The following is a 13,537-nucleotide window of genomic DNA, read 5'->3' as shown; positions in this document are numbered from 1 at the left end:
TTTGTTGTTGCTGTAAATATGAAGTTGCACACATGTAAACTCCTTTAGACATTCAATTCTTTTACATTCAATTCAAAACAGACCGTTATTGACCTGCACAAATCAGGTCGTAGATGTAAAAAAAAAAAATCCCCCCCCCCCCCCCCCCCACACACAAAAAAATAAATAAATAGAATGAAAACACAATTAGTGCCATAACAAAAAGTTCTACGTTTGAAGCAGAATTGCCAAGAATTGGTCCCATGAGCACACGCACAGCCACTCCACAGTGCAGAGGACGGTGAAGAAGGGGGAAAAGAAAGGGCTTAAATATTTTAGTTTTGTTTAATAGCTGATTCAGGGGCTCTTCAGGAGACTGATTGCATATTTCGGGCAGAAATTTTGCTGCATCTGCCAGGTGGTTTAGGCCATAGGTGGAACCGTCAACAGCTAAGCAGACATCCCAAAACAGCACATAAATGGTTAAAGAAACAGTGAAAGTGGAGCTTCAGGAATGGTCTTTTCTTCCAAATCTCATTCAACAAAATATAAAACCACAAAAACAAAATTTATATTCTATCCACACTCACTGGATATGAGCAATCGTGCACTCTGATCGGCTACTCTATGACTAGGATATCAGCTCATATACCGTGAGTAGAGAAAAACAGAATGGCAGAGCACATCAAGTCAGATATATCACTTTAAGTATTTAAAAGAAACAGAAACAATTGGAAAAAATAGTCCCCCCCCCCCCCCCATATCTCCTGTTCCAGACTCCAGCCCAGTCAGTGGAAGTAATGCACCTTTAAGTTGGTTTGCCAACCGGCAAAAAAAAAAACCTAAAGAAGAAGAAGAAAACAGCAGTGTGTTGCTGAACCAACAGAGGATGAAATAAAAACTCTACTCGAAAACAAAACCCCAAAAAATACAAAAACAAAAAAAAGCAAAATTTGGAATAAAAGTATTTGATGGTAAGAACATCTTTATTTTTCAAGAATTATCGCATTTTTCACAAATTGCTCCTGTCATTTCGCCGGTTTGTTTACATTCTAAGCGGAAATGATTTTGTCGGCCATTTTGTATAAAGCTTTTATCAAATTTGCAAAAAATAAAAATGCTCCATTTCTCTAAATCCAGTGAAATGTGGATAGAATAAAACAGTCATTCCACTCAATCTCATTGTACATGGCTTATAGCCAACTTGCTGCTACGCACCTCGTCGGCTATCAGCTCACGTACGACTTGATTTCAGGGAATAACTAATATTATATAATTGAGTGGAGAGAGAGAGAGAGAGAGAGAGAGAGAGAGATTACATGGTGGGACAAAGACACAAAGTTTGTCTTCAAGTGGCAAACATCACAGATGAGCTGCACTCGCTCATGAAATATTTTTTCAACACGAGAAGATAAGCTTCATATCTTCACGCTACCGTGTAATATTGTTCTTATTATATAGACATCCACAAAAAACTACACAAGTTAATCAAAAGAATTTTAATTTTGAACCGGTTTGCCATTTTGACAACACGTCAGCAGGAAAACACTGGGAGGAGTGACGCCATCAGAGTGAAATATCGGGAAAATGTTTCACTCGTACCTGCGATGTATTTTGTATCAAAAATACAAGTTTTTCAATACGAGAAGATAAACATCATAACTTCAAGCCACTGTGTATTTTTTTTATTAGACACAGGCCCACTTTACACAGGGACGGTCTGAAACAAAAACGCAAAAGTCCGTTTTCGTTCTCACTTTTTTCCGCGTCTACATGACCGTTTTCAAGGAGGAAATCTGTGTCTATACGGTGACGCATAAATGTGTGGAATTCAATCGGATGTGCATGCCAGGCGGCTAGGTGGTGCTGTGAAAGACCTCCGCTATGTCTGCACGCATGCGCAACGTCTTCCGTCTTGTCTGATCTGAACATCTGCACCGCGAAAACTTTGACTACTCTGGCTATGGTAAGTAAGAAAGTAAGTAAAAAAGTAAGAGCGTGCTATACCCGCCTCTGTTCATTAACGGTATATGTGCAGATTCGGTATAGATGTTCGAAGGACTCCTGGACGTTTATTAAAGCTGCCAGAGCAGCTTGAAGGTCCGTTGGATCGATGTAATCAGACATGCTCTTACTTTTTTACTTACTTTCTTACTTCCCGGGCTGGCATGTGCAGTATATGACATATGTATGACGTAAACGCGTACCCGACGTGAGCAGATCCGAGCAGAGTTTGGCGTATTGGGTAGTTTAGATGGATATGCAATGGGGGCTGTTTTTAACTTATCCACTCTGGAAGGCGTTTTCAATTTTTTCCGTTTTTCAGCCTCGGAAACGCCGTCCCCGTGTAGACGAAAGACACTTCCGATAAAATATTTAGTCGTTTTTACCCGACAGCCTCCTCGTGTAAACGGGCCCACATTCACAAACTATGTAAGTTAATCAAAATGTATCGATTTTGTCACAAATGAAGATATTGGAAAATGTGTTACTCAGGTCTGGGATGTATTTCATATGAAAAACATGAGTGGTGTATTTCCCAGTAAAACACTCGTGTTTTAAGAAATATGTTTCTTAAATTTTATATATATGTGTGTGTGTGTGTGTGTTATATAAATAAACAGAACTAAAATAAAAAAAAAGTGCTCTGAGAGCACAATATCCTCTGCTATAATATATTGCAAACGAAATTGCAATATGCGTATTACTGTCCTATAACAAAGCCTTCTGCCAAGTTTCGTGAAATTCCTCCAAAAATTGTGAGAAGAGTTGATTTCAGGTAGCGAGTACCCTTTCCTGGGCCGGACAGACAGACAGACATCAGCACGACATAATTCCCCTTTGGGCCTTTCAGCCAGCAGGGGGATGCAAAAAATCCAACACAATTCTAATGCAATACTTCCATCCAGTGGCTGAAGTTGAACATCAACATAAGACATGTAAAATGGCAGGGCTCTGGAAAAACATCCATCCGTTCATGTTCAATCTCTACATCCTGGTCAGGTTGCAGTGGATCCAGAGCCCATCTCAGTGACCCTGGGTGCAAGGCATTGTGGACATGTCGTCAGTCCATCACATGGCATCATGCCCACAAACATCCACACATTTGTTCACAAGTCGGGGTGATTTAGTAGAGCAAATCCACCTAGCTGCATGATTTTGAACAAACTGGAGAACCCAGAGGAAACTCACACAAAACATGGAGTGAACGTGTGAAACACTGCACAGATGACAGTAACCTCAGCTCAAGATCCAACACAGGACCCTGAAACTGTGAAGGACACTACCTGCTGTGCCATTATACCAGCGAAGAATTAATATTTACAACCCTGATTCCAAAAAAGTTGGGACAAAAGTACAAATTGTAAATAAAAACGGAATGCAATGATGTGGAAGTTTCAAAATTCCATATTTTATTCAGAATAGAACATAGATGACATATCAAATGTTTAAACTGAGAAAATGTATCATTTAAAGAGAAAAATTAGGTGAGTTTACATTTCATGACAACAACACATCTCAAAAAAGTTGGGACAAGGCCATGTTTCCCACTGTGAGACATCCCCTTTTCTCTTTACAACAGTCTGTAAACGTCTGGGGACTGAGGAGACAAGTTGCTCAAGTTTAGGGATAGGAATGTTAACCCATTCTTGTCTAATGTAGGATTCTAGTTGCTCAACTGTCTTAGGTCTTTTTTGTCGTATCTTCCGTTTTATGATGCGCCAAATGTTTTCTATGGGTGAAAGATCTGGACTGCAGGCTGGCCAGTTCAGTACCCGGACCCTTCTTCTACGCAGCCATGATGCTATAATTGATGCAGTATGTGGTTTGGCATTGTCATGTTGGAAAATGCAAGGTCTTCCCTGAAAGAGACGTCGTCTGGATGGGAGCATATGTTGCTCTAGAACCTGGATATACCTTTCAGCATTGATGGTGTCTTTCCAGATGTGTAAGCTGCCCATGCCACACGCACTAATGCAACCCCATACCATCAGAGATGCAGGCTTCTGAACTGAGCGCTGATAACAACTCGGGTCGTCCTTCTCCTCTTTAGTCCGAATGACACGGCGTCCCTGATTTCCATAAAGAACTTCAAATTTTGATTCGTCTGACCACAGAACAGTTTTCCACTTTGCCACAGTCCATTTTAAATGAGCCTTGGCCCAGAGAAGACGTCTGCGCTTCTGGATCATGTTTAGATACGGCTTCTTCTTTGAACTATAGAGTTTTAGCTGGCGACGGCGGATGGCACGGTGAATTGTGTTCACAGATAATGTTCTCTGGAAATATTCCTGAGCCCATTTTGTGATTTCCAATACAGAAGCATGCCTGTATGTGATGCAGTGCCGTCTAAGGGCCCGAAGATCACGGGCACCCAGTATGGTTTTCCGGCCTTGACCCTTACGCACAGAGATTCTTCCAGATTCTCTGAATCTTTTGATGATGTTATGCACTATAGATGATGATGTTCAAACTCTTTGCAATTTTACACTGTCGAACTCCTTTCTGATATTGCTCCACTATTTGTCGGCGCAGAATTAGGGGGATTGGTGATCCTCTTCCCATCTTTACTTCTGAGAGCCGCTGCCACTCCAAGATGCTCTTTTTATACCCAGTCATGTTAATGACCTATTGACAATTGACCTAATGAGTTGCAATTTGGTCCTCCAGCTGTTCTTTTTTTGTACCTTTAACTTTTCCAGCCTCTTATTGCCCCTGTCCCAACTTTTTTGAGATGTGTTGCTGTCATGAAATTTCAAATGAGCCAATATTTGGCATGAAATTTCAAAATGTCTCACTTTCGACATTTGATATGTTGTCTATGTTCTATTGTGAATACAATATCAGTTTTTGAGATTTGTAAATTATTGCATTCCGTTTTTATTTACAATTTGTACTTTGTCCCAACTTTTTTGGGACAAAGTACAAATTGTAAATAAATTTTATAGAGTTACAAAGCTTTATATTTCCAAAGGTGTCCCTCAGGTGGTTAAATTTTTTTTGTGTGTCTTTTAAACATGCCAAGGGGGGGGATACGAGTCCATACGGACATAAGAAATCTGAAATGTGCTTTCCTTTGCTTCCAAAGTGTACAGTTGAGGTCAGAAGTTTACACACACATCATGGATATGTATGTCTTGGCAATATTGAACTTTCAATTATTTATTTGAACTGTTCTTTTTCTGGGGTAGAATGATTTGAACCACATACATCTTTAATAAAAATAAATCTCATCTCATTATCTGTAGCCGCTTTATCCTGTTCTACAGGGTCGCAGGCAAGCTGGAGCCTATCCCAGCTGACTATGGGTGAAAGGTGGGGTTCACCCTGGACAAGTCGCCAGGTCATCACAGGGCTGACACACAGACAACCATTCACACCTACAGTCAATTTAGAGTCACCAGTTAACCTAACCTGCATGTCTTTGGACTGTGGGGGAAACCGGAGCACCTGGAGGAAACCCACACGGACACGGGGAGAACATGCAAACTCTACACAAAGGCCCTCGCTGGGCGCGGGGCTCGAACCCGGACCTTCTTGCTGTGAGGCGACAGCGCTAACCACTACACCACCGTGCGGCCCCAATAAATACATACATAAATTACATTACATTAATGGCATTTAGCAGACACTCTTATCCAGAGCAGCCTGGGGAGCAGTTGGGGGTTAAGCATTTCATCCATTCCTACTGGTCCAGGGAATTGAACCAGCGACCCTTTGGTCCCAAAGCTGCTTCTCTAACCATTAGGCCATGCCTTCCCCCATAAATAAATAAAAAGCAAGAACTTGATACGCATGTTTTAATTTATTTTGAGTTTTCTGAAATCAACACAAGGTCAACAAACAAAAACATACATACAGGACACCAGTTTCACATTGACCAGACACTTCTGGTAGCCATTAACAAGCTTGTCGCAGAATTCTTGTTGGATATTTGGCCACTCTTCTTGGCAGAATTCAATTAATTTTGTTGGTTTCGTGGCACGGACCTGAATTGTAAGCACCGCCCACACATTTCCCATAGCACTGATGTCAGGCTATTCCAAAAGCTTAACATTAACCTGCTTTATCCATTCCACAACTGGATTTGATGTGTGTTTGGGGTCACTGTGCTGCTGGAACACCCAATTATGTCAAAGTTTCAACAGATGAACTGATCGTTTTAGGTTATGCTGAAGAATTCTGGAGGTAACCCTCCTTTTTTATGATGCCATGCACTTTATAGAATGCACCACAATAGCCTCGGCGCATGATGCTACCACCACCATGCTTAACAGCTGGTACAGTGTTCTTGGGCTTGAATGCCTCATGCTTGCTCCTCCAAACATGCCTCTGGTCATTGTGGTTAAACTTTCCAACAGAAGGCTTTTTCTTCATCAATGTGATCAGCTGCAATCTTTAAGTCAAGCTTGAAGGTATTGATTTTGGAGCAGGGGCTTTTTTCTCGGATTGCAACCCCTCAATCCGTGGCGATGTAAAATTTGTTTGACTGTAAACAGTGATAATGGTGTTCCAGCAGCTTCCAGTTCATGGCAGGCCTGTGCCTTGGTGGTTCCTGTGTAGTTACTGATCATCCAGCCAATTTCATCTCAGCTGAGGGTGACAGTTTAGGTCGTCGTCTTTCAAAGTGGCCACACTCCCCAAAAACTTGTACTTACAGTATGTATAAATGTTTGAAATGATGAGCTTGTAATCTGCAGTTGTTTAGAAACAGCTCCAAGAAACATTCCTGTATTGTGTAAATCTATGATGCTATTTCACAGATCTGCACTGAGCTCCTTGGACTTTCCCATTGTACTGTGTGTTGGTCAAAACGACAAGTGCCATCAAACAAACCCGTTTTATGTTGGCACAGAGAAGCTAGCAGTTTTAGTCAGTCATGATCACCAACAGGAAGTTAAGTGACCTTGGCAAGTTGAGACATTTTGAAATTTTCAGCACCACTGAATTAATAATCTAAGTGGGTGTACGTATATTTTTGACCCTGTGCTGATTTCAGAAAATCTCATCTCATCTCATTATCTCTAGCCGCTTTATCCTGTTCTACAGGGTCGCAGGCAAGCTGGAGCCTATCCCAGCTGACTATGGGCGAAAGGCGGGGTACACCCTGGACAAGTCACCAGGTCATCACAGGGCTTATTAAAGCCATATGTTGCACAATAATTCTCCAGAAAAAGAACAATTCAAAGAAACCACTGAAAGTTTATTCATGTCCATGATGAGTGTATGTAAACTTCTGATCTCATTTGTATGGTGTAGGAGTTATTTACTCACATGGCCATGTTTGGTCCTCAAATTTCCATATAATGTGATGACTTAAAGAAGTCTAAAGAGAAAATCTAATTAGGCACAATACATTTAATAGGCAAGGCACACTGAATAGTGCAAAAAAGTTTAGGATCACAGTTAGTTATTACTGGTCAGGCATTTGAAGTGGTTCTTGAAGTAAAAAAGAGCATTCTGGTTGCTTGAATAGCTGGCATAACGGAACTTGGAATAGACCTTATCGGTTTCCGATTGTCCCCACGGCAACATTCCTTTGATCTTGGATGCATGGTTGACTATAACATCATCACAGGAACCCACATGAAGAATACCAAGGCCATCAACAAAAAACTCTAGAATGGAAGGAGATATTCATGAGCATAAAAGGAAACCTTCCCAGCCACTAAATCAACAGCATCACATCGGACATTGTAGATAATAATAAACAACAAATAAATGTGATAAATTTTTAAATCGACATGAAAATGCTTACCTAGGTGTGCAACCCGTGCCAGACGAGGGTCAAAGCCCACTTGCCACACCTTGTCGGTACGCGCCATGAAGAAATTGATTACAGCATCCGCGACCACACAATTAGGAAAACCTTCAAGGGTATGATGGAAGCCCCTCCTCATGTGTAAACAGTCTCCGTCTTCTCCACCTTTTTCTGTCGAAATGATATGGCGGTAGTTGGCGGTGTATCCTGTCACCTCCCTGACTGCCCCTCCCACCTGGGTGCATGCAAAAACACACACAAAAACCACACACTTACACTACATCCATCCATTATCCCTAACTGCTTATTCTGTGCAAGGTCGCAGGCAAGCTGGAGCCTATCCCAGCTGACTATGGGCAAGAGGCAGGGTACACCCTGGACAAGTCACCAGATCATCGTAGGGTTGACACATAGAGGCAACCAACCATTCACATTTACGGTCAATGTAGAGTCACCAATTAGCCTAATCTGCATGTCTTTGGACTGTGGGGGAAACCGGAGCATCCGGAGGAAACCCACACAGACACAGGGAGAACATGCGAACTCCACACAGAAAGGCCCTTGTCAGCCACTGGGCTTGAACCCAGAACCTTCTTGTTGTGAGGCAACAGTGCTAACCATGACCCCACCATGCTGCCCCACTTACACTACAGTGAATGAAATGTAGAGAAGGGTCACTTTCAAGCAGAGAAACATTGTGTGGACATCTTGTTGTAGGGTCTTGAGCATACTTGCTCTTGTTGGTAGCAATTAATTCATTTGTTTTGAGGTTTTGATTCATGAAGACATTTCACAAACCTGCAAATGATCTTATGTTCAGCCAAAATGAAAAAAATTTAAGCTACTGTAGGTATCATGCCGCCATCTTGTGTCAGAACTACAATTCCCAGGCAACTTCCGTGTTGACTACGTCACGCCTGGGCGGGATCACGTACACATTCCTCAGGTTTCAACAAAAGGACTTGGAACACAGCCATCTTTGCTCTTTCACGTCGGACTCTGAACGAGACTGACCAGATAAAGAGAACTCACCATCAGACGTCTAAACAGCGCGTTTCCTTCTTTAATCTGCTCCTGATCAAAGTAGATATCGGAAACATGCGATCATCAACTCAAGCGAGTTATTAACCGGTTTGCAAGTATCACTTGTCTTTTAAACGCGTACGCGGCTGCGAAAAGAGCTCTTCTCTTTTCTTTCTTTTAAATCCGTGCACGGTGTTGAACAAAGACTTTGTCTTATCAACTACGAAGATCACCAAAGAAAGCTTCAGAACTTCTCTCTCCCTCACCGAAGACTTCTGACCTCAGGAAGCGCGCGCAACTTCCTCGAGCCTCCAACTTCAGACAGAAGACAAACTTCCTCTGCAGTAAGAAAAGGCATTGGGCAAACAGAAGTTTAAGTCTTAGGAATTAGTAAGAAGTGAAGTTGTATGAAGTTAAATGAAGTGTATACACTGAATCTTGGTTCTCTATCATTTGTTTGTTGATTTAAAAATTGGTTAATCCATAAGTTGCATGCTCTCTCTCTCTCTCTCTCTCCTTTTAACATCCTAAATTCATTACTCACTCATCTTGATCTCATTAAGATTTCAGTAACTCGGGTAATACTAGGAAGTTAAGAGAGTTGGCTGGCTGGAAAGTTTCCCTTCCACTGGGCCTCACACGTGTTTTAGATAGCAAAGCAGAGCCAGCTCCTTTGTTCTCCAAGGAGCAGATCTGGGCCCTGCCTTCACACACCAAGTTTGAACACGTGGTCCTGTATCTCAGTATTAGATAAACATCATAAGCCCTGAGTTTAATTCAACCTTGATAGTAATTCTCCTGTTTACATTTAAAGCCATATAAACTACAGATGACTGTTTGAATGTTTAATTTTAATTAAAGCCTTCAGCTTTTACACACTAGGCCTGGAAGCACATGGCTAGTTAGAAATTCTTTTGTTCTGTTAGCTCACAAGCTAAAACTGCTTACACACACACACGTGCTCACTAAACTTTGAGGATTCCCCTCCTCCAAGATTGCAGATAGCACGTCCTGGTACGGACGCATTCCAACTTCGAGAGAGAGCCCAGGTCTCTCTCTCCCTTTTCTCTCTCTCTCACACACACACACACACACACACACACACACACACACACACTGTTTACAGAAGACTTCAATTCTGCTGCTATTAGATTGTTCAAATTTTTCCTTTTCTTTTTGTTACAATTTTTATTATCTTTTTAATAATAAACATTATTATTGAAATTGTGTCATTGTCTGTTGTTCTAAATACTTGAAGTCGCCCACATTGTCAAAGAACTCCTAAGGTGTATGAATAATTAATTAGATGCAGTTTGGTAAGTGATAAAATTTGAATTATCAAATTTTAAACGATTCTTCAATTGATTCACTAAATGATTCACTTGATTCACTAAATGATTCATTGAACGATTCACTAAATGATTCACTGAATGATTCACTTCAACCAATTCAATGAGACTGATTCTATGGTATGATTCAATTCAAATGAGTCAAATTAAACGATTCAATAGGATTGACTCATTTTAACTATTAACCTTCAAATTTAATGAGACTGATTTCATGTAATTATTAAAGAGTGATCATTTGATACCAATCTACACATCCATAATCATTAATTACACCTACACTACATTGTAATCAAGTCAGATTATAATTATTAATTCTATAATAGGACATTCAGTAGCAATGAAATGTCTGGAGAGAATCCTGGACAAAAGAATAAAAGATATAGTGGCATGCCAAATCAGAGAACAGCAGTTTGATTTTAGAAAAGGCAGAGGTACAGTTGATGCTCTGTTTGTGGCCAGGCAAATCATATAAAGAAAACTATAACATGGCAAAGATAGCTTCTGGGCTTTCTTGGACAGGAGAAAGCCTATGACAAGATCAACAAAGGGATGATATCCCCAGTCTGGGGACACTACAGTGTCCCAGAAGAGCTGGTTCAGATGGTTTTAGCTCTCTACAGAACCCCAGAGACCAAAAAGAAGAACCTGTTTTGGCTTGAGAAACCCTTTCAAAGAAGTGAAGGTGGGCCTACATCAAGGATCAGCACCAAGTCCTCTTATTTATCATAAGAGAGGGAGTCGAGGTGGAGGCTGTGGATACCTACAAGTACCTCGGGCTGTGGCTGGACAGCAAGCTGGACTGGACTTGCAACACCAAATCACTTATACAGGAAGGGACAGAGCAGGCTATACTTCCTTAGGAGGCTGCGGTCCTTTAACATCTGCAGGAAACTCCTGTGGATGTTCTATCAGTCTGTGGTTGCCAGTGTCCTGTTTTACACTGTGGTGTGCTGGGGGGGCAGCACATCCAAGGACACATCCAGGCTGGACAAACTGATCAGGCGGGCCGGCTCTGTGGTCGGCATGAATCTGGACTCTCTGGTAACAGTGGTGGAGAAGAGGTCTATGGACAAACTATTGAACATCATGGATGATGCCAGTCACCTTCTGCGCACCGTCATCAGCAACCAGAGGAGCCTGTTCAGTGACAGAATGCTCCTTCCCAAGTGCAGGACGAACAGACTTAAAAACTCCTTTGTCCCTCACGTCATCAGACTGTACAACTCCTCTCTGGGGGGGAGGAGGGGTAACGGGAGGACAGAAAGGAGCAGTAGCCTAGCCTAACAATAAACAATACCAGACAAATGTGTAATATAATGTGCAATATAAAGTGCAATATCTCTCCTGCTGGGCAGCACGGTGGCGTAGTGGTTAGCGCTGTCGCCTCACAGCAAGAAGGTCCGGGTTCGAGCCCCGTGGCCGGCGAGGGCCTTTCTGTGTGGAGTTTGCATGTTCTCCCCGTGTCCGCGTGGGTTTCCTCCGGGTGCTCCGGTTTCCCCCACAGTCCAAAGACATGCAGGTTAGGTTAACTGGTGACTCTAAATTGACCATAGGTGTGAATGGTTGTCTGTGTCTATGTGTCAGCCCTGTGATGACCTGGCGACTTGTCCAGGGTGTACCCCGCCTTTCGCCCGTAGTCAGCTGGGATAGGCTCCAGCTTGCCTGCGACCCTGTAGAACAGGATAAAGCGGCTAGAGATAATGAGATGCTCCCTTAGAGATAGGGTGAGAAGCACAGTCACTCGGGAGGAGCTCGGAGTAGAGCCGCTGCTCCTCCACATCGAGAGGAATCAGCTGAGGTGGCTTGGGCATCTCTTTCGGATGCCTCCTGGACGCCTCCTGGACACCTCCCTGGGGAGGTGTTCCAGGCATGTCCCCCCAGGAGGAGGCCCCGGGGAAGACCCAGGACACGCTGGAGGGACTATGTCTCTCGGCTGGCCTGGGAATGCCTCGGTGTTCTTCCCAAGGAGCTGACCGAGGTATCTGGGGAGAGGGAAATTTGGGCTTCCATGCTTAGACTGCTGCCTCCGCGATCCGGCCCCGGATAAGCGGATGAGACGAGATGCTGCTGGAATCTTAATTTCCCTGAGGAAACCCTCCCAAAGGGATCAATAAAAGTTCAATCTAATCTAATCTAAACTCTAATTATGGATTACATCAGCCACAGCATCCCAACTGAGAGAATGGGTAAAATCATATACACAGACAATATTGCCCAGAGTACCAACAGTGAAGAACTCCAGGAAATGGTCTCCATCTGGTATGACAAATTGACAGCACATGGGATGAAGATGAGCAAAGCCAAAATGGAAGTAATGAAAGTATCAAAACAACCCTCACTCCCAGCCCCAGTGGACCATCAGGGTAGGAGAGCACCAACTTGCTGAGACCACTGCCTTTAAGTATCTCGGTGGTTGGATCCAGAACAACGGAGCGTTGGAATGTGAAATCCAAGGAGGAGAGTTGGGGGAGTGGTTTATGACAAAAGGACTTCCAAGAGAGACTGAAAAGTAGAGTGTACCAAAACAATAGTAAGACCAACCCTACTCTCTGGAGCAGAAGTATGACCAGTGAAGAAGAACCAACTCAACAGACTAGAGGTAGCAGAGATGAGGTTCCTCAGAGCTATAAAGACCATCAGAGAAAGAACAAAAGTTAGACAGTTGAGAGAGAAGATACAAGAGAGCAGACTTTGGTGGTATGGACACAAAGAGAAGAGATCCATCAGAAATAATTAGATGGGTAGCAGAAAGAACAGAGATAGGGAAGAGAACCAGAGGACACTCAAAGAAAAGATGGGGGGGGGATCTCAAAGAGGATGCTCAGCAGATTGACCCGACCAGGATGAGTGAGTGATCGACAAAAATGGAGAGTGGCTATACGGAAACCCAACCCCCCCCTTGAGGGGATTATATGGGATGATGATGGACATTCAATTATATGCAACGTTTCAGTCACAAAAGCATTTGTACAAACGACTGTAGTTAGCAAGCAAGAATGACAGTAGCAGCAGCAGCTGAAATCCCATGTATAGAATTAAATTTTTGATAATGTACATACATAAGCATTAATTGACATCATGTTTATGTAACGGGATGGAAAAGGAAATGGTCTGTTTTGCAGATCATAATATAATCCATGGCCTGAAGGTTAGAGAAGCAGGCCTGGGCCCAAAGGGTCATCGGTTTGATTCCCAAGACTGCCAGGAAAATGTGAAGGGAGATCAGTGAATGAACAGCACTTTCCCCTCCCTCTGTATCATGGCTAAAGTCAGGCTTGCAGTACTCTAGTCTAACTCGTGCCCTGATTTTAAGGACTCGTAACTCGACTTGGACTTGAGCACTGGTGACTCGGATGTGTGCATTAACTGCATTCAAACTTGTAAATTGGAGACTAGGGCTCTGATTTTTTTCTTTATTTTTTTG

The 13,537-nt window shown here is 42.7% G+C and overlaps 1 protein-coding gene across 1 annotated transcript in view; it reads right to left on the bottom strand.

Moving 5' to 3' along the window:
* Positions 1-7,331: 7,331 nt before the first annotated feature.
* The window catches only part of LOC132897212 (beta-1,4 N-acetylgalactosaminyltransferase 1-like), a 62,045-nt gene continuing 55,839 nt past the window's right edge, over positions 7,332-13,537 (bottom strand). The window contains exons 9-10 of the mRNA XM_060938685.1: positions 7,739-7,976; positions 7,332-7,598 (exon numbers count right to left, since the gene is read on the bottom strand). Coding sequence (XP_060794668.1) covers positions 7,387-7,598; positions 7,739-7,976 — 450 coding nt within the window. The 3' untranslated portion in view covers positions 7,332-7,386. The remainder of the gene's footprint in view (positions 7,599-7,738; positions 7,977-13,537) is intronic.

The sequence above is a fragment of the Neoarius graeffei genome, chromosome 13, assembly GCF_027579695.1.
Source record: "Neoarius graeffei isolate fNeoGra1 chromosome 13, fNeoGra1.pri, whole genome shotgun sequence".
NCBI lineage: Eukaryota > Metazoa > Chordata > Actinopteri > Siluriformes > Ariidae > Neoarius > Neoarius graeffei.
The sequence above is the reverse complement of the archived record's forward strand: the minus strand, read 5'-3'. Positions and strand labels throughout refer to the sequence as shown.